This window comes from Myxocyprinus asiaticus, chromosome 7 (assembly GCF_019703515.2).
Source record: "Myxocyprinus asiaticus isolate MX2 ecotype Aquarium Trade chromosome 7, UBuf_Myxa_2, whole genome shotgun sequence".
Classification (NCBI taxonomy): Eukaryota; Metazoa; Chordata; class Actinopteri; order Cypriniformes; family Catostomidae; genus Myxocyprinus; species Myxocyprinus asiaticus.
Genome location: NC_059350.1, coordinates 47,298,957 through 47,320,000, shown reverse-complemented (window position 1 = coordinate 47,320,000; position 21,044 = coordinate 47,298,957). Strand labels below are relative to the sequence as shown.

General features: G+C 34.2%; 1 protein-coding gene across 1 annotated transcript in view; it reads right to left on the bottom strand.

Moving 5' to 3' along the window:
- Positions 1–3,703: 3,703 nt before the first annotated feature.
- gpc6a (glypican 6a) overlaps positions 3,704–21,044 on the bottom strand; it is a 280,019-nt gene continuing 262,678 nt past the window's right edge. Inside the window, exons 7-9 of the mRNA XM_051702187.1 lie at positions 18,637–18,767; positions 13,534–13,709; positions 3,704–6,745 (exon numbers count right to left, since the gene is read on the bottom strand). Coding sequence (XP_051558147.1) covers positions 6,549–6,745; positions 13,534–13,709; positions 18,637–18,767 — 504 coding nt within the window. The 3' untranslated portion in view covers positions 3,704–6,548. The remainder of the gene's footprint in view (positions 6,746–13,533; positions 13,710–18,636; positions 18,768–21,044) is intronic.

Genomic DNA, 21,044 nt, shown 5'->3' with positions numbered 1-21,044 from the left:
AATGTTTATTTGCACCCCTTCATTACTTGTCTGTATATAAGAGAGAGTAACAAAATCCAAATATGCAATTCATTCAGTACTTTTCTTAAAAAAAAAAAAAAAAGTAAAAACAAAATAGAAGGAAAAACTGTAAGGCATGTCTGCTTGCATGACATAAACGTCGTATTAAAACTTCACCTATAGTAGCTCAAAGCAGCGTGCTTCAGTAGAAACAACTTCACTTTCAAACCACAATCTCATCAAAGTGTTCCAAACATGTATTTAACATGGCTTGCACTTGTTTACATGTAAACTTTTTTTTTTCTTCTTTTTTTGTCACTCATAGCGATAAACAATCTAAATGTGGAACTCAGTTTCAAAGTGCAATGTGGAAAGAAAAAGTATATAAGTTGAAACTTTTTTTTTTTTTTTTTTTATCCTTCAGTTTATAAGAAATAAAAAATGAAAATAAAATAAAAATGTCCATTTGATGGATGGACATACTGTATCTTAGTCTTTACATCCTCCAGTAAAATCGGTGATACATTTTGAAACGATATCATCCTTGCACAAAAGAGAAAGCCATACATTCAGACCACAAATAGAAACACGCAAGCTATTAGGCAAAGTTTTACATGACATGCTCTTTTCAATAACACCATATCTTCGAATTCTGACAGGAAAGCACAATAAAGGAGAATAGAAGAGAAAAATCTGTTTTGCATTAACATGGCCCTATATTGCGACCAGCCCTTTTGGGACCCTCGACTACTTCTGAGGGTTCTTCACTTTTGTCGTCTTCTCTCTGTCATTTTTTTTTTTTAAAGTAAAGTTGGCATGTCATTCAAAGAGCACTCTGGAATTCTCTGTTTTTGTAAATCTTTCCATCTATATTTCCTTAGCTTTCTTTCTAACTTAGCGTCAACATGAAATTACATTCACAACCCATATTACTGCTGTAATGTGATGTATTCTTTAAGTGAAAGTTTCCGTAGTTTTTTGCCTTTTTTTTCAATAAAAATTTCTAAACGTCTTTCAAACTAGATATAGTTACTTCAGAAGCAAAAACTAGACTATATTTTATTTTATTTTCAGATCATTTATATTGAACTAAGCTTTTTTACCCTATTTGCAAACAGATTTATCTGAGAAGCAAAATTGTGTAAGATAATACCAATTTTTAGACAATATACTGTATGTTGAATTATGATGATTTTTCTAACCAAAGTTTTGTTAGAAATGACTATTGACCAAGATTAATACACTGGAAAGAAAAAGTATGTGAACCCTTTGGAATTAGCCGATTTTCTGCATTAATTGGTCATAAAATTTGATCTCATCTTCTTCAAAGTCACAAGTATAGACAAACACAATGTGCTTAAGCTAACAACACACAAACAATTATAATCTTTCATATCTTTATTGAACACATCCCATTAAACATTCACAGTGTTGTGTAAAAAGTAAGTGAATCCCTAGGTGTATGATGTCAGCAAATGCTAATTACAGTCAGGAGTTGGCAAACCTGGCATCCAATTAATGAAACGAGATTGGAGGTGTGGGTTAGAGCTACTTTGACTTATAAAAAAGCACTCTTGCAATTCACAAGAAGCATCTGCTAATGTGGACCATGCCTCACAAAAAGAGATCTCAGATGACCTACAATCAAGAATTGTTGCATTGCATAAAGCTGGAAAAAAATTCAAAGTTATCTCGAAGAGCTTAGATATTCATCTATCCACAGTTAGACAAACTGTCTATAAATGGAGACGATTTAGTACTGTGGCTACTCTCCTTAGAAGTGGCCATCCAGCCAAGATGATTCAAAGGGCACGCCGTAGAATGCTCAATGAGTTAAAAAAAAACAAAAAACAAAATCCTAGAGTTACAGCTAATGACTTGAAGGAATCATTGGAACTGGTTAACATCTCTGCTCATGAGTCTACTATACGGTAAATATTAAACAGGCATGGTGTTCATGGCAGGACACCATGAAGGAAGTCACTGCTTTCCAACAAGTTTGCTGAAGTTTGCCAAAGACCACTTTGACACTCCACAAAGGTACTGGGAAAATGTTTGTGTGGAGTGACTTCAAAAGAGCTGTTCACACCAGACATCCTAAGAATATGGCTGAGTTGAAGCAGTTCTGTAAGGAAAAATGGTCCAAAATTCCTTCTGAACGTTGTGCAGGTCTAATCCGCAGCTACCGGAAATGCTTGTTTAAGGTTATTGCTGCCAAAGGAGGATCAACCAGTTATTAAATCCAAGGCTTCACTTACTTTTTCCATAGAACTGTGAATGTTTTATGGGATGTGTTCAATAAAGATATGAAAGATTATAACTGTTTGTGTGTTGATAGCTTAAGCACATTGTGTTTGTCTATACTTGTGACTTTGATGAGGATGAGATCACATTTTATGACCAATTAATGCAAACAAGCAGCTAATTCCAAAAGGTTCACATAAATGTTCTTGCCACTGAAAGTGTTAAAAAAAAGTATTGTTCATTGTGAGTTCATGTTAACTACTGTAGTTAACTAATATAAATGATTACAACCTTATTGTAAAGCATTACCAATTAATAGTGAGAAACAATACTTGATTTTATAAATTACGAATTGGATTGTGAAAGTGTGTTGAATGTCACTTGAATGTGAGTTTGCAGTTGATTGTGGAGGACTTCTTTTTGTTTTGTGCACTGATGAATCCTAATAATGTATATTAAGAAAGTCATTACAGTAGATTCTGATTTCATGTTGACTTCAAGACACATTTAGAAACATGTTCAACCTTGTCCTCTGTTGGCTCACTGGATTACTTATTTCCAAAAACTCTGAGGTGCTTTTTAAACCTCTGCCAGATTCCACATTTCATTTCCAAAGCTGTATATTTGCCTATATAGTGTTTTCACATCACTGAAGCTTTCCGCATTCAACTTTTACTATGAACAGAAAACAGAGGAATTTAGCGATGTCGTACTTGAATGATGAAACAAGTGTTTAAGCAAGCAGGTTTCAACATAAAGCACACAGGCTCTGGTGAATGCATGGCATCCTTCTATAAACAAAGAGTTGTTTGGAGAGGTTTTATAAAACAATATAAAAACATGCCAACATTCATAACTGGAGGTCTGAGCCATTAAATTGGTAATTCCATTAGTTCGTTAACTGTACAAATTTGATCTGAAATCCACTGGATTGGGAAAAATTAAAACTACAGACACAAATGAGTCGGTACAACCAAGAAAGTGCCTTATAACATCCATTACAACTCCCTGACTCATTGGGCGTCATTCATACAATACTAGCAAAACAAATTTCTGTGTGCATCGTTCATAAAACCATTCGTATGTTTATTGTAGCATTCACATGGCAACAAATAATTTCTTAATTATGTCCAAAAAAAAAAACAAAACAAACTCTTTAAACATTAACAAAAACAAAAACATGCTTAATATATATATATATATATATATATATATATATATATATATATATATATATATATATATTTTTTTTTTTATTTGTTTTTTTACCAATGTGCTAAGTAAACTTATAATCAAGACATTCTAAGATTTTTTGAAAACATGATTTTTCTGAAAAATTTTACTTTTAAAGAAAATTTAGCTTGTTTTAAAGTTGTGTAGATATATATATATATATATATATATATATATATATATATATATATTATTTTTTTTATGGAAAAAAGACAAAAATACGGGTTAAGAATTTTTGCAGTGCAATTAAATGCGACATTTTTCGTAAGAATATTATTTTTTTTTTTTGACAAAAAATAAACTGCCACTCCAAAATATACAAAGTCCAAGATCAAAAACATTTGACTAAATAATTATATAAAACATACGTGTACACACATTTTTCACAGAAATTCTTTCTGCAGGTGTTTCATGAATGAAGCCCATTGATTCACAATATAAATGTGTAATTGTGAAAGTCAACAAGAAATGCAAAAAGCCAACATAGTGAGATACTTAAAAATACTAAAAAATAAAAGAAATGTTGATAGGTAAATAAAGGGTTGTATATAGATAATTGAGTACAATAAAAAAATGCATAAATAAGAGCAAAGACCACAAGTAGGTTAGGTTGGTTTTAACACTTTCAACTTAATTTAGTTCTATTTTTGCTGTTTTTACTTTAAATCGGCGTTTCCGTCCAGGGATCTGATGCTGTTTGAAATGGACGAACTCTCGCGTGATGTTCTTTCTTCTGTTGTAAATAAGCGCCGCTTTTGAATTCTCACGTGAACTTGCTGACCCGCTTCATGCGTCTCGTCAGTTGCTGGCAGGAAGTGCTTTTTAAAAGTTAATTAAGTTTTATTTATCAGTTTATTTTGTGATTTGTGATTTTCTTCAGAAGACATTCATTGATCAACTGGAGTCGTGTGGATTACTTTTATGCTGCCTAAATGAGACTTTTGAACCATCAAAGTGCTGGCACCCATGTACTTCCATTATAAGGACCGGACAGAGCTCTATCTTCTAAAAATCTTAATTTGTGTTCTGTTGAAGAAAGACAGTCATACACATCTGGGATGGCATCAGGGTAAGTGAATTTTGGGTGAACTATTCCTTTAAGGGAATTGTTTCATTCTTAAGGGAAATAACTTTTCCTCAATTTTCTTGAATAATTTAAAACTTATCAGGTGCAAAAGCAAGTACCTGTGAAGCCAGCCTTTAAATTGCAGTTTAAAATAAAATAAAAATATTAAAAAAATAAAATGAATGCTTGTAATGAAAAGGCCCAAAGCATCATTCTCTGCAAGAGCTATTTTGTTATATATAAGCATTTTTGAATAAAAGTTGCTAACTGGTAAAGCCAAAATATAATATTATATTAGAAATATAAATAAATTTTCTGTCTCTGTAAGAAAACATTTTATAACTAAAACCTTTATATTAAGATAAGGATCATTTAATTTGAATCAAGCCGGAGTAACCCTCAGGGAATTTCTGTCAGACTCGCTTAAAGCTCTCAGTCCTTTAAAATAATTTCAAATTGCTATCAGTTTTACAATTAACATAAAAAGTCACCTTTTTAACACACACAAAAAAGATTGAAAGAAACGGTGCATTAAAATTGTGAGAAAATCACAGTTAAAAACATTTACTAATGACCTTCCCATGCATTCTCACAGTGGTGCATAAACAAGTTTGATTTGTGTTTTTGTTCACCTCTGTTTTTTGTTTTGTTTTTATTATAAGATGAATTCAGGAGGGGCGTGAAAAAAACAAAAAAAAAACAAAAAAAAAGCCCACCAGAGAGCATTGTGTTTCTCTAATTTTATACAGTATAAAAGAAAAACAAAAATATATATTTTCACATTCCCATTCTTTTCCGAAACGACCATGATGAAAGTGGTCCCATTCCCACGGAAACCACCTTTCATCCTAAAAGTTTGTTTGTCTTTTAAAACTGATGTGTGTAAATTCTGTGCCAATAGTGTCACCAAACGGAATTGCAAAAATAATGACTGTTTTCCACTGGTTGGCTAAAGAGATAGTCCCGCCCCAAACTCACGCCATTGGTTGAACCAATGTTGCTGTGTCAGGCAGGTCGGTATGCTCAAACAAACAGAGCAATATTTTTATAGTGCCACAGTGTTTGCACGTTTTGTGGAAATTAACCTACAAATGGCTTACTTTTATTTGATAAGTCGAAAAATTATTTTGTCCCTCCTTTTCTTTAAAAAAGCTCAAATTTAGGTTGCAGTGAGGCACTTACAATGGAAGTGAATCGGACCAATTTTTGGATGGTTAAAAGCAGAAATGTGAAACTTATAATTTTATAAAAGCACTTACATTAAATCGTCTGGTAAAACTTGTGTATTATTTGAGCTGTAAAGTTGTTTTAAGTGTTGTTTTTACGGTCGTTTTAGGGTTTTCGGCGTTACATCTTCATGGCAAAAAAGTTGTAAAATTGGATATAACTACACAGAAAATGTTAGTATGAGATTTTAACACATATTGTTTTTGTCTTGTGGCTATACTTCTAAAACAGTGAGTATTTTAACATTTACAGATTTACCCCATTGACTTCCATTATAAATGCCACACTGTAACCCAGATTTTAAATTTTTTTTTAAAGAAAAGAAGGGACGTGTTGCAAATAATTTTTGTGGTAATCAACATTATGCCACAAATGCTGTCGATTGAGCTTAACTTGAACTAAATCCGGAATATTCCTTTAAACTGGGATACGATAAGAATTGTAACATTGTAAAAATTACACACTTTAGCTTTAATTTCCAAAAGAGAAGCTGCTTTGTGATTGCACCAAGCATTCTTTGGAACAAGCAGGATGCAAAAGTTTGCGTTCACTTCTTTATTAAACTCTCTCTCTCTCTCTCTCTCTCTCTCTCTCTCTCTTCGCTCCTTATGTCTAACTAGCTTGTTCTCCTTTTCTTTTTTTTACAAGGGCTTTTTCTCATTTTTTTTTTTTTTTTTTTGGAAAACGTCCAGCTCAGTTAAGGAAAGGCTAACAGCGCATTGTGAACGACGCTGCATTTGTCTTAAATGTCCTTGTGGCTGTTTGCCCCCTCCAGCCATTATCTCCACTGCAACAACAGCGTCGTGAGTGTGATTACAGCAAATAGTAACGGCAACGAAGGGTTTTGCTGATGGGCTGTGTCCGCTGCTGGTTGTGGGTCGCTTATGTCAGCTTCCACCATTGGAGGTTCTGTGTGCACCACTTCAGGTTCTGTCGTAAAGCCACTTCCACTGCCCGAACCGCTCTCCTCATCACCTGATGTAAAGAAACATACAGTGAGGAGAAATCTACAGAAACAACATGCAAGTGATCGTCAATTCCAATTCGAATTTTTACTGCAGTTGAACAATGCAGATTTACTGGATGATAAAATAATGATGGATATGATAAAAGACAGAAATGTTCAATAAATATTAGGGAAGTCCCAAACCAAAAAAAAAATTACAAAAAATTAGGGAGTACCGATACTTCCTTTTCTGTACTCACCGATATCTGTCTTTTTGTTTAATTTTTTCTGAATTCCATATCAACTGTTTTTCAAATTTATCATCAAAATGGTGTCTAAATACATTTTTCATTAAAACTTTAATCAAATGAAAATAGAACAAATCATTTTCAAAATAACATTGTATTATTTTTTTATCAAATAAAGTGCTTTTTACAGAATCTCACAGCACACTCGAAAATATAACACTGGAGGTATTTTTGTCAAATAAAGTGCTGAGCAACAGCATCACAGATGTGCAATATTGCTTAAATATAATACAATTACTATTAATTATTTTATTATTATTATTATTATTATTATTATTATTATAAATGTATTAATATTGACATATTATTATTATTATTATTATTAACATACTATTATAGTAGTAGTATTACAGTGAATATTACATAAATATACAGTAGTGATCTATTTCTGTCGTACATTTTTTACACTTAAATTGAGCTTTTATTTTGGCAGAAGCTTTTATTTTGAAGCCCTTTCCATTTCAGTTTTTTTTTAATTATATTTTTATTGTAGCTTCTCACTTTCGGAAAATCAGGTCGATACGTGATCCAGTGTGATTATTAAACCACATAAGGCTGCAAATCAATTCAATAAATATGTAGTCTGTATGTGCTGCACACTATAAAGTGAATTAGCGCTCTGCTCACTGTCATCTGCTACAAACAGAGCACACGATATTCATGATGGTGTTTCCCGTGTATGAGCCAAGGCGCTTTTAAAGGTATGAGACACCGGCTCCATACATTCACTATGAAGTGTGCAGCACATGCAAACTATATATTTATCTCATTAAATCACAGCCTTTGTGGTTTAATAAATCACACTAGGACATAAAAGTGATTGTAAGTCAGATGGTATAATTTTTTGGTATCGGAACATTTTTACAAGCACGAGTACAAGTATATGAGCTGATACCAGTATCGATATCGGGACATCCCTAATAAGTACATTTATTAATAATCACAATAATTATTTCCGCAAGTAAAATTCATTGGCCTAACTATAGGTTGTTTAGTGCTGACAACTGACATAGCAAAGTAGAAACTTGTATTTATATCAAATTATTTTGATGCACAGTCACAGATGTACATATATCAGATATATATATAAAAAATTGTTTTATCAATTTCATAATTACTTATTTATTAGATTTTTATGAATTGGTTCATACATTTTTCCAGTGATTACTAAGTCTCACATATAGTTACTGTACAACGACCAACTCAAATCCCCACAAACATGAATGTCACCCGAGGACAAGTATATTCTTGGACCAACTACTGCACCTTCATTTTGGACACGACCCTCCATTATCATAATTCAGTTTTCTGTTGGTGTCAGTTGCGACCGAAATTCCCCACTCTCATATTAACAGACATGAGATCTTGTTTCCCTGACATTGACAGAGGGTTTAGATGGTGTGTGATGCTTTTTGACGTCACTCCATGATTAATGGAGCTGTATGAGAGACACGCTGGCCTCCTTATGGGCAATAAAAAAATGCTGGAAAGTTTATGCATTAGATAAAGTTGTAAATGTTGATGTGAGTTTGGGCTTGTTTTGGACTGTGCAATTGAACCTATTTTCATCTGTGCAGTATTATTTTAAGTAAAAACCAGTTTAAGTAGGTCAACCTTAAATCAAATGTCTATTACACAAAGCGTAGTGAATGTAGTGTTGTCTGATATGCAAACGTGCCTATGCACTCACAGAGGTGAACTTGTTGACTTTTCAACATTGCTAAAAAGGTACACACTTAATTGTATATTGTACATGTGGAAATATATATATATATATATATATATATATATATATATATATATATATATATATATATATATATATATATATATTATAGTACTGTGCAAATGTCTTAGGCACATAAGATGTTTCACAAAAGCATTTGTCTTAAGATGGTTATTTATATCTTCAGCTTTAGTGTGTCAATAGGAAATATAAATGTTAGACTCCCAAACATTACTTTTGCAAATAGAAAAGATTAGAATAGAAGAACAGGGAGCCCTGCAACAGATGTCATGGCCTCCAAAAAGCCCCCCACTGAACATCGTGTCAGTCTGAGATTACATACAGAGACAGAAGCAATTGAGACGGACTAAATAGATAGAAGAACTGTGGTGAATTCTCCAAGAAGCTTGGAACATCCTATCTGTCAACAACCAAGAAAATTGTGTCCAGGTGTACCTAGGAGAATTGGAGCTGTTTTAAAGGTAAAGGTGGTCACACCGAATATTGATTTAGCTTTTTTATGTTTACTGGACTTTGTATGACATTAAGTGATAAATGAAAACTATTTATGTCATTATTTTTAAAGACATCCTCACTATGTAACATTTTTCACAAGTGCCTAAAACTTTTGCACAGTACTAATATATATATATATATATATATATATATATATATATATATATATATATATATATATATATATATTATACATTAGGGCTGCTCAATTATGACAAAAATCATAATCATGATTATTTTGGGCAATATTGAGATCACGATTATTTACCACGATTACTCACTGACTTTGGAAACATCGTGCATTTATTGAACTTAAACTTGCATTATAACTCTAAAGTAAATGTACGTTGTTTTAAAGGAGTTTTAGATATTATTTTGAAAACAAGCAAAAAAAAAAAAAACTAATCCATAACTTCTTTTGTTCCAGTGTATAATGGGCTAAGATTACACTCTCTCACCTTTATTTTCACTTCGATCCATCTTTAAAATTACAAAAAACAAATCGCCGATTTCCTTCATGATAAGATGAACATGATACATATATTGTGATTCACTAGGTCATGAGCCATCACGTTATAATCTAGCTGCAGCAAACGCGCGCGAGTGATGTGCGTCCTTGTGCAGTGACCATCAGCTGGGAGAAGATTCAATCTCTTCCCCGGTCACTTCTTGCAACTCATAGACACAGCGCTGACTGCACAGAGAAATGCCGTTTTCAGAGATTATTTTCATAACCTGCTTCCTTATTATTTTAACTTTAATAAAGGACGCTTTAAAAATATAACGGTGGGGTGTTTTATTGCAAAACGGAATGCGGCACAGTAATCGTTTATCTCGATTATCTTGTTTTCATAATCGTTGGAAGCAAAATCGTAACTGAAAATAACATTTGATTAATCGCTCAGCCCTAATCCTCTTTTTGCGTGTAGTATACATATAATTATATACACATAAATTCTGACTATACACACACACACACACACACACACACACACACATATAATTATTTGAGCTGTCAGTGTTAACGCATGCGATTCATTTAAAAAGCTTAACGCGTTAAATTTTCTTAATCGTGATTAACGCATTTACCATTAATACAACATAAATACATCTTGGGAATGGCAGACACATTACAAAGGTTCCAACCTTCCCAACATGTGTTAATGTCATTACACTGATGCACACGCCACAAACAGACACACGCCAGAGATATTCTACTAAGATGAGCCTACAAACCTAGCATAAGATAGCAAAATGTGGTGGTCCCATTGACATTCTATGGGCGGTACTGTCAAGCTACTTCACCGTTACGCTCTCTGCTATGATAGAGCCGCGGAGGTTGTTATCTCAGTAAATAAAATAATCTCTGCACACACACACACACACACACACACATAACAGCACTTCCATGATAAAATGATAGAGAAAGGACCTCTTAATGCTATTTAATGTACAAAACAAGCCCTAGCTGGGACTTGTGATCAAAAATCAAGTATTTTTCCAAACATGTAATGTGCATTTTAATTACCATAGAAGCACGTCAGCTCTTAGCTATTGGCAAAATGTAGAATGAGACGTTTTAGTTTGCAAGCGCTGATGCCCTGACGCGAATAATGAACGCAGCTTCATGATTGCGGTAGGAAAGCGAATAGCCACAGTCTACCGGCAGATTAATATTGTGGAGGATGAGAGTTTGCTGCCTGCCTGGAACAAACAGAGGCACCTTTGTACAATGGGCGAAACTTCACATTTGTCACGACTGCACATCCTAGCACAAAAACTAATTGTGTGGAGCAGTGCATGTTTCGCTGCACACGACGCATGTCCCTGGCATAATAAACATGGGAGCGGATTTACTGTATGGAGAATGAAGCCTTCGCTTGAACCAGGAGTGCAAGAGATACGGGCAAGCTGCTGTAAATGCGCAACTACTGTCGTCTGAACCAGTTTCAAAAGTGGAACCGCGAAAGAGAGACCCTGCATGTGTGCATGATAGAGACTGAATGATGTGTCCATTCAGCGAGCTGCAGACAGGTACTGTTGACAGGTACTAGACTGAACAACAGCCAGAGAAAATAATAATTATGAGATTTTAAACTTCAGCAAATTAAACTTCAGCATTCAATATGTTTTATATCTGTATATATAGTGTCTAATAATGCATTGTCAATGTAGAGTACACTTAAGTTTCTCTTGCCAATAAAGCTCGATATGAATTGAATCTGCCCCTTTGATCCTATTATTAAACAAAGTCCACTGGAAAACACAAGAGGATTTTGCTCATCTTTTAATAACAGCATTATGCTTTCCTAACAGTGATGAGCAATCTCACTGTAACACAATAACCCTAAGCTGTCAGCATGTCCATTGATTTTATGGCATGTATACGTATCCTTGTATCAAAGATTAATACCTGTAAAATTGTATCTTATTAACTCTATCCACAAAAAAACAAAAAAAAAAAAAAAAAAAAACAGAACATTTGAACATGTAAATTGTTATTTAAAATAAATGATGACTAACCAATTTCTTGCTAGTTCTTTTAAGACTAAGTATAAATTAAATATATTTATGATGATTTTTTTAATGTTTGTTGTAATGTATCATGTACCATAATTTAATTGTGATTAATCACAATTAATTACAGAAAATTGTGCGATTAATTAGTAAAAAAAAAAAATGTAATCGATTCCCAGCCCTAATATATATATATACATATGATTGTGTAAATACAAAAACACTATGTAGATAATTGTATATACATAAATGCTGACTATATATATATATATATATATATATATATATATATATATATATATACACACACACAGATAAACGCTGACTATATATATATATATATATATATATATATATATATATATATATTTACACCAGCGGCCACAAGTTTGGAATAATGTGCAGATTTTGCTGTTTCGTAAGGAAATTTTTACTGATGTAAAAAACAGCACCATCACTATTTGAAAAAAGTAATTTTTGATCAAATCTAGACAGGCCCCATTTCCAGCAGCCACCACTCCAACACCTTATCCTTGAGTAATCATGCTAAATTGCTAATTTGGTACTAGAAAATCACTTGCCATTATATCAGACACAGTTTAAAGCTATTTGGTTCATTTAATGAAGCTTAACATTGTCTTTGTGTTTGTTTTTGAGTTGCCACAGTATGCAATAGACTGGCATGTTTTAAGGTCAATATTAGGTCAAAAATGGGAAAAAAAAGAAACAGCTTTCTTTAGAAACTCATCAGTCAATCATTGTTTTGAGGAATGAAGGCTATACAATGCTTGAAATTGTCAAAAAACTGAAGATTTCATACAAAGGTGTACACTACAGTCTTCAAAGACAAAGGACAACTGGCTCTAACAAGGACAGAAAGAGATGTGGAAGACCAGATGTACAACTAAACAAGAGGATAAGTACATCAGGGTCTCTAGTTTGAGAAATAGACACCTCACATGTCCTCAGCTGACAGCTTCATTGAATTCTACCCGCTCAACACCAGTTTCATGAACAACAGTAAAGAGAAGACTCAGGGGTGCAGGCCTTATGGGAAGAATTGTAAAGAAAAAGCCACTTTTGAAACAGAAAAACACAAAAAAAAGGTTAGAGTGGGCAAAGAAACACAGACATTGGACAACAGATAATTGGAAAAGAGTGTTATGGATCTTAACCCCATTGAGCTTTTGTGGGATCAGCTAGACTGTAAGGTGCGTGAGAAGTGCCCAATAAGACAGCCACATCTATGGCAAGTGCTACAGGAAGTGTGGGGTGAAATGTCATCTGAGAATCTGGACAAACTGACAGCTAGAATGCCAAGAATCTGCAAAGCTGTTATTGCTGCACGTGGAGGATTTTTGATGAGAACTCTTTTAAGTAGTTAATTTGAAGACTTTGTTTTTTAGTATAGTAATTTTTCATGTTATTAATGTTCTGACTATACATTGTGATCAGTTGAATACCACTTTGGTGAATAAAAGTACCAATTTCTTTCCATAAGAGCAAAATCTGTACAGTATTCCAAACTATTGGCGGCCAGTGTGTATGTATATATATATATATATATTAGGGCTGTCAATTGATTGAACATTTTTAATTGAATTAATTACATGATATGCAGATTAATTAATTGAATTAATTGCAATTACTATAATATGTATATCAATAATAATCACACACACACTATATATATATATATATATATATACAGTATATGTTATATATAAAATGTTTTCTGAAGGTAACTTACTTGAGTCTTGGAAGTAGACGTCTTTGCCATTGTACGCATTTCTTAACTTGTTGGTCATCACACGCAATGTCATGATCTGTTGTCTTATAAAAGTATCCGGTCTTGTGATGTCCACTTCTACCTCTGGATTATTCAGCTGGTTTGTGAGGCCATCTTTAACAACTTCTGGAAAATATCTGAAAATGAACAAGCAAACATTTGGAATGGAGTTTTGGTTGGAATATTCCATGAAAAAAGGTTTTCACAGTTGATGTTACACCAACACATAAATCATCCACTTTTAGTTATGTATCAGATAGATATTTTGAAATAATCTATATTTAATTAAGAATCTCTTAAAGCGAAGTCATGGGGGAAACAATCACAAGTGCATTTATTTACAAATACTTTATTTATAAATTGAATAAAGATTATAATTCAAAACTGTATTCAAGCTTATCCAAGATAAAAGACCAATATTTTTCCCTTACATCTCCACCATGCAGTACTTTTTCATGAACCCATCATACTGTATCTGCCTTATATGTTGGATTAAATATTTAAAATCAAACTTTTTAAGTATTTTTCTTGTTTTATGTTACAGAGTTTAAAAGGACTGCATAACAGGAATGACTCCACTGCAATTGAAAAAGGGTAACTGTTGGCCATACATTTGCAAATGATCACATTAATGAGCATATTGACCCAACTATGACCCCGTCTGGAGTAACTTTAGTGCGATCAGCATTAACGTGCTCTGCATTGTGTTCAGGATGTATTCATTTGCAACATTCAATTGCAATAGGCTCTTGTTTGAAAAAGTCAGCGGTTTTGTGTCACCCTACAGTATGTTAAAGCACACACCAATATTGTGAGGTTGCACTCTGTACTTTCACTCATGTAAAGGCAGCTATAAATGGTTAAATAGATGCAAGAAAAACCAATCACAATTCAGTATGCTACTACTACAACGACATCATCGCTGTGGGTTTCATTTTACATGGCGAACATTCTAACAATGTAGTTCAATGGAACTTCAATTTCTTAAAGGATAAACAGTTTTAAAAGATATAAAAAATGTATAAAAAAGTTATATATTAAAGTTTTCCAAAATCGATTGCACACTTAAGACTGAAATGATCTTGTTTGAATAGAGTCTGTAGACTAAAGACCCCATGGAATGGCTTGATGTGCGCAGTTTTCTTTACTTTCTTTACTGTGTGGATATACTGTATTTCCTATTGAAACAGGAAGTTTTGGCGGGACAGATTTGTATTTTTTTATTTTAATTTTTTTATCGCCTTTTCTCCCCAATTTGGTATGCCCAATTCCCACTGCTTACTAGGTCCTCGTGGTGGCGTGGTTACTCACCTCAATCCGGGTGGCGGAGGACAAGTCTCAGTTGCCTCCGCTTCTGAGATAGTCAACCCGTGCATCTTATCACGTGACTCGCTGTGCATGACACCGCGGAGACTCACAGCATGTGGAGGCTCATGCTATTCTCCACGGTCCACGCACAACTTACCACACGCTCCATTGAGAGCGAGAACCACTAATCATGACCACAAGGAGGTTACCCCATATGACTCTACTGACCAATTTATTGGTCAAAAAATGGCTAAAATCTGCAACAAAAAATAAAAACAATATATATATTTGGTCAACTTTTAGGAGTACACTAGCATATAGATGGCCACAATGCGAACAGACATGAACTTTAAGACTTAAGGTCTTTAAGAAGTCAAGCTGAATTAATTGCAAAAATAGTTTTTAAGAAGAATAAATCTTAACAATATCAAATATCAAAACTATTTTTAATTTGCTGCCTTGCAAGCAGTTAATAAGGTATCATTGCTGAATTTTAACTCTACAAATCTGTATAAACACATGCTGCAGCTTTATGCATGCATTGCTCTCTGTTGTGATCTAATCTCCTAATAACTGCTTTAGCAGGAGGTAATTGTTTGTGCCTAATGAATATTTCAGGTGATGCTTTGTAGAAAAATACACAGAACTTGTTGAATGCATGCGGGTTGCGCTATCACAAACGTGCCTCTATTCAAATGCAAATTGTGTCCTTTTTAAGCAGTAATTAGCCAATATTGAGATTGTTGTATTCTGTGGAGACCTGATCTGACAAACACAAAAACCATCACATTAATTTCTTACAATACTATAAAGTCTTATAATTTGTGTTAATTTGTCGTTACTCTAAAAAACTCTCTTCACACAGTACAACAGAATTAAATGATGAGGCCACTCGGAGAGAAATTGAAACACGTCTTATATTGCACCATCTGCTCATATTATTACTTGTGGAAGGCCAGAAAGCAGGAGGGTTAGTCTGCCAATCCGTCTGGCATATTGTCAAACGCAGGCAGACGGAGTGACAGACAGCATGATGCGTGCCATTAGATGGCCATGAACTGATGATAAAATATGAACTATGTGATAGAAATAGACATTTCTTCTTATTTATGCAAATGAACTTGATGCCTTTTACTGGGCAAAATCAACCTGCATATACCTGCTTTGATGTAGATGTTTCACGTGATTTCCTGAGTAAGTGTGGTTCTAACACATGCATATTTGCTTACGTTTGCATGGATACTGAAACAGACAATACTGACGTATTGACAGCATCGAAAATGTAATCATTATATGTATGAACAACTTTATTGTTCAACTTTATTGAACAATTTTTTTTATTATTATTTTGTTTGCCATGGGACACAAACATTTTCAGAAAATGCTGCTGTTCATAAACATGACCATAAATAAACCACATAAGCGTCATAAAAAAGCATAAAAGTAATCCATTCTATTTGTACGCTATAAAATATTCTGAAGCCATATGATAGCTTACCATCTGCACATTTTTTTTGCAATTGTTCTACCAGTGGCAAGAAAAAGTATGTGAACCCTTTGGAATTACAGTACCTGCATTTACTGTATATATAAATTTGTCTCCATATCTGATTTGATCTTCATCTAAGTTATAATAATGAGCAAACACAATCTGTTTTAAGTAATGACAAACCAATTATTGTAATGTTCTTGAAAATATTGAATACATCATTAAAATAGTCACAGTGTAGGTTGGAAAAAGTATGTGAACCCCTAGGCTAATGACATCAACACAAACTGAGTCAGGATTTGGTAAAACTGGCATCCAATTAATGAAACAAGATTAGAGGTGTGGGTTAGAGTTACTTTGAATTTTTTCTTTTTTTTACTTATTTATGTATGAATTTATTTATTTGACATTTTGAGTTTCCTATTAAAAAGAAGCATCTGCTGACGTGGACCATGCCTCGCAAAAAAGATATCTCAGAAGATCTACAATCAAGACATGTTGCTTTGCATGAAGCTGGAAAGGGTTACAAAGTTATCTCAAAAATCATAGATATTCATTTGTCCACAGTTAGACAAACTGTCTATATGGAGACGATTTAGTACTGTGGCTACTTTCCCTAGAAGTGCCCGTCCAACCAAGATTAATGAGATAAAACCTCAATGAGGTAAAAAAAAAGAACCCTAGAGTTACAGCTAAAGACTTCATTTCATCATTGGAACTGTTAACATTTCTGTTCATGAGTCTAAAAAACATTAAACAGGCATCGAAGGAGGCCACTGCTTTCCAACATAATCATTGCTTCACACTTGAAGTTTGTCAAAAACCACACTAACACCACAATGCTACTGGGAAAATGATTAGTGGATTGATGAAACTAAGGTTGAATTGTTTGGGAAGAACACACAGCACTACGTATGGCGTAAAAAGTGCAATGCTTACCAACATGAAAACATCACCCCAACGGTGAAGTACAGTGGGGGAGTATCATGATTTGGGGCTGCTTTCCTACTTCGGGCCTGGACCACTTACAACAATCGAAGGAAAAATGTATTCAAATGGAAAGTTTGGTTGGAAATGTATCCAGATATCCTACAGGATAATGTCAGGGTGGCTGTGCACCAGCTGAATCTCAATAGAAGCTGGGTGATGCTGCAGGACAATGACCACAAACATCCAAGTAAATCCACTACAGTAAGTCTTAAAAAAAAAAAAAAAAAAATCCACCTTTTGGCATGGCCCAGTCAGAGCCCAGACCTTAACCCAAATAGAGATGCTGTGGAATGAACTCAAGAGAGCCATTCACACCAGACATTCTAAGAATATGACTGAACTTAAACAGTTCTGTAAGTAAAAATGGTCCAAAATGCCTTCTGAAAGTTGTGCAGGTCTAATCTGCAGCTACCGGAAATACTTGGTTGAGGTTATTGCTGCCAAAGGAGGATCGACCAGTTATTAAATCCAAGGGTTCACTTACATTTTTCCACAGCACTGTGAATGTTTAATGGGATGCATTCAATAAAGATATGAAAGATTATAATTGTTTGTGTGTTGTTAGCATAAGCACATTGTGTTTGTCTATACTTGTGACTTTGATGAAGATGAGATCACATTTTATGACCAATTAATGCAGAAAATCAGCTAATTCCAAAGGGTTCACATATTTTTTCTTGCTACAGTAGATCAAGTTTGTATATAAATATCACAAAATTCATTAGGGCATAAATCAGTAACAGTGTAAAAAAAAAAAAAAATATAAGCAAAAGTACATTTGATCTGATGGTGGCGCTAAAGGGTTTGACTGACATACTCCCAAATTGGTAAAAACACTATTCAGACTGACCCTAATGAGTGTGCCAATTTTCACAAATATCCTCCAAACAGTTCTGAGGGCTTCCATAGACCAAATAGCAGAAACAGATGAGAAATTACTGTAAATGTGAACTGTTCAAACATTGTACGAAGCTCTTTTCTTTCTTAATTAATTTTTGATGATAGTGGTGGCTAATACCACGTTACTAAAATGTCATTGTCATTATAATTGCATCTACAATGGTATATTGGCGAAACAGCGGTTACCGTGGTCAATTTTTTGTAAGGGACTCAACAACCTTGTACATTCTTTCTAGGACTTGCGGCAGCAGCGCGTGCATGTTTTGTATTTGGCTATGGCCTCATATTGCTAAAACAATTACCATCTAAGGTGTCATTGAAACACAACAATCTGCAACCCAACCCAAGGGATCTGCAGTTCAAGGTGACCTCCGTACCTTCCCTTTGTGTGACTGTTCCAACACTGTTCCTCATCTGGGTCAGTCACTTTGTCCTCTGCACAGATGCGGTCTGGCAACGACGACCAGAATTTCTTCGACTCCTTCAGCTTCTCCTTAATGTCGATCACCTAGAATAACACAATGAGAATCAGTTTACCATTTCCAACACTGAAAATACAATGAGAAATGAAGATTTTGCATTGACTTAGGCACATTTAAAACAGCTTAGATTGCTTGTGGTGGTTTGGGATTATTATTAAAGGGGATAAGACATGACCAAAATTTAAAAACATTACAGTGAAAAAAATCATATTCTAATATTGAGTAAAATACCAAAACATCCTTTTCCATGAGAAGGTGTTTTTTTCTTGCATTTAGGCATTTTTTGTCTTTGGTACACTCACAGATTTTGTACACTTGTTTTAAGCATGAATGTGAGAATTCTGGCAAAGCAACAAGACAAAATACACTTGAAATTATTAACCCATGTAAATTCACTCGGATTGTCTTCAAGACTTCTAAAACAAACTTAAAAAACAATACTGTCACTTTGAGACTTCAGTTAAGATGTTTTCCTTCACCGTTTCCCCTAGACACAGAATCTAAACACAGCGTGTGAAAGTTTCTGCAAAACTATTTACTGTGGCAAGTATAAAACAGTTAATGATTTGTTGTCTGTTGCTGAACAATTCATTGTAACAACATAACACGGCATTGTTTCACACTTCACATCTTGGCACCAAAATTCATGGTTAGCACTGCAAAAGTGAGACTAACTCCGCATAGGAGAAGGACTTCATAACTAAGAATTCAAATCAATGCTAACCCCATCAAAATTAAAAGTGTGAAATGTTTATATATTCTGGCTTAAATGTGGCTTTAACTTAAATGTAAAAATCGATCTCATGGCAAAATCGGCAACAGAGGATTGAATGTTTTTTTCTGCTCAAACTGGTCTACAGTATGCTTTCAGAATATCAGAATTTCACAAGAAAGTATTGCTGCAACCCAGAGATCTCCAAACGGGGGTGGAAACTCCAAAAGAGGGCAGGAAATCTCTGGAAGAGGGTGTGGTTCCTCCAGAAGGGGGTTGGGCCCACTCCATAAGGGGGCGGCACTTCTACCACAGTTAAGGTGAGGGTCAGGGTTGGTTTAAGGCTCTGTATGTCTTTGCTGGTGGTCTTGTGCTCCCGCCCCTTTTTGGAGCTCAGCCTGCAGCTATATCCTTCTCGGTTTTCGGGGCATGAACATCCACCGCATGGTGTCGTTTGTCCGGAATTCGGCATATTAGAGCCAACTTCAGGTGGAAAAAATTTCGGAACTAACAAGCCGATTTCCTGTGTGATCATGGTGAAGTAATCTGGGGTTAAGTGCAGAGTGAAAAGCCTTTTAAAGATTCTCTGAAAACAAGTCTTAATATATAAAAGGTGCATTTGTATTGTTTTATGGTAGTTTAGATTACTTTTATACTTGTAAATAAGACTTTAAGAATATAGCTTTTTGTAGTGTAAAAATCTAAATTTGTCTTTAACTATTATGTATTAACATTAAAATACATTCAGTGCAATGTACTTGTTGTGTAACTATATGTGGTTCTTCAAAATTATCACAAGATTCACATTTGCTGCTACTGAGGTTAAGGTACATGTAGGTTTAGTAGTACGGATAGGGTTTAGGGGTTAGGGTTAGGGTTAGGCTAGGTTAGGTTCAATTAAGTTAGGTTTAGGGTTAGGATAAGTGCTGGAGTGGGGTTAGGTTTAGGATTGGGACTGGGGTAATTTAACAGTGTAACTTCAGATGTAAATAAATGCAGGTACTTTAAATGTAAGTACAATGCAACAACATGAATGTACATAATAAGTACGTTGTATCAAATGCTTAAGTACATAGTAGTTATAAATATAAATATGGGTCCTTTTATATTAGTACTGTATTATAGGTAATACAGTTGTATATTGTGCTTTATGTGAGGAGTACATTCTAGGTTCAAGCAAAGTACCTTTTATTCTAAAACACCTATAATTCATCCAAAGGTGTATTCTGTTATTTATTTATATTATACTCATATTGCCTTTGATACAAGAGAAAATTAGCTTATGCTCAGATATTACAGAAATATCGATAAAATCTTGCCCTCTAGTACATCACCAGTGCTCAGCGCAGAGCTTCAGAAATGTGCAAATTGATTTTATTAATGAAGTGCACTGTACTCCAGAAAGCAAACACATTGATGCTTATCAGAGTCCGTGCACTCGGACTGTAAAGCCGATATATCACGGAAGAGATCAGGTGGGAGATTTCTGAAACACATTTTGTCAACCATATTAAAGGGCCTTTCATATTACTTGCGTCATGGCTTCAACGTATAACAGAATCTTGGAAGTTTTGTTAAATTTATGCTTCAA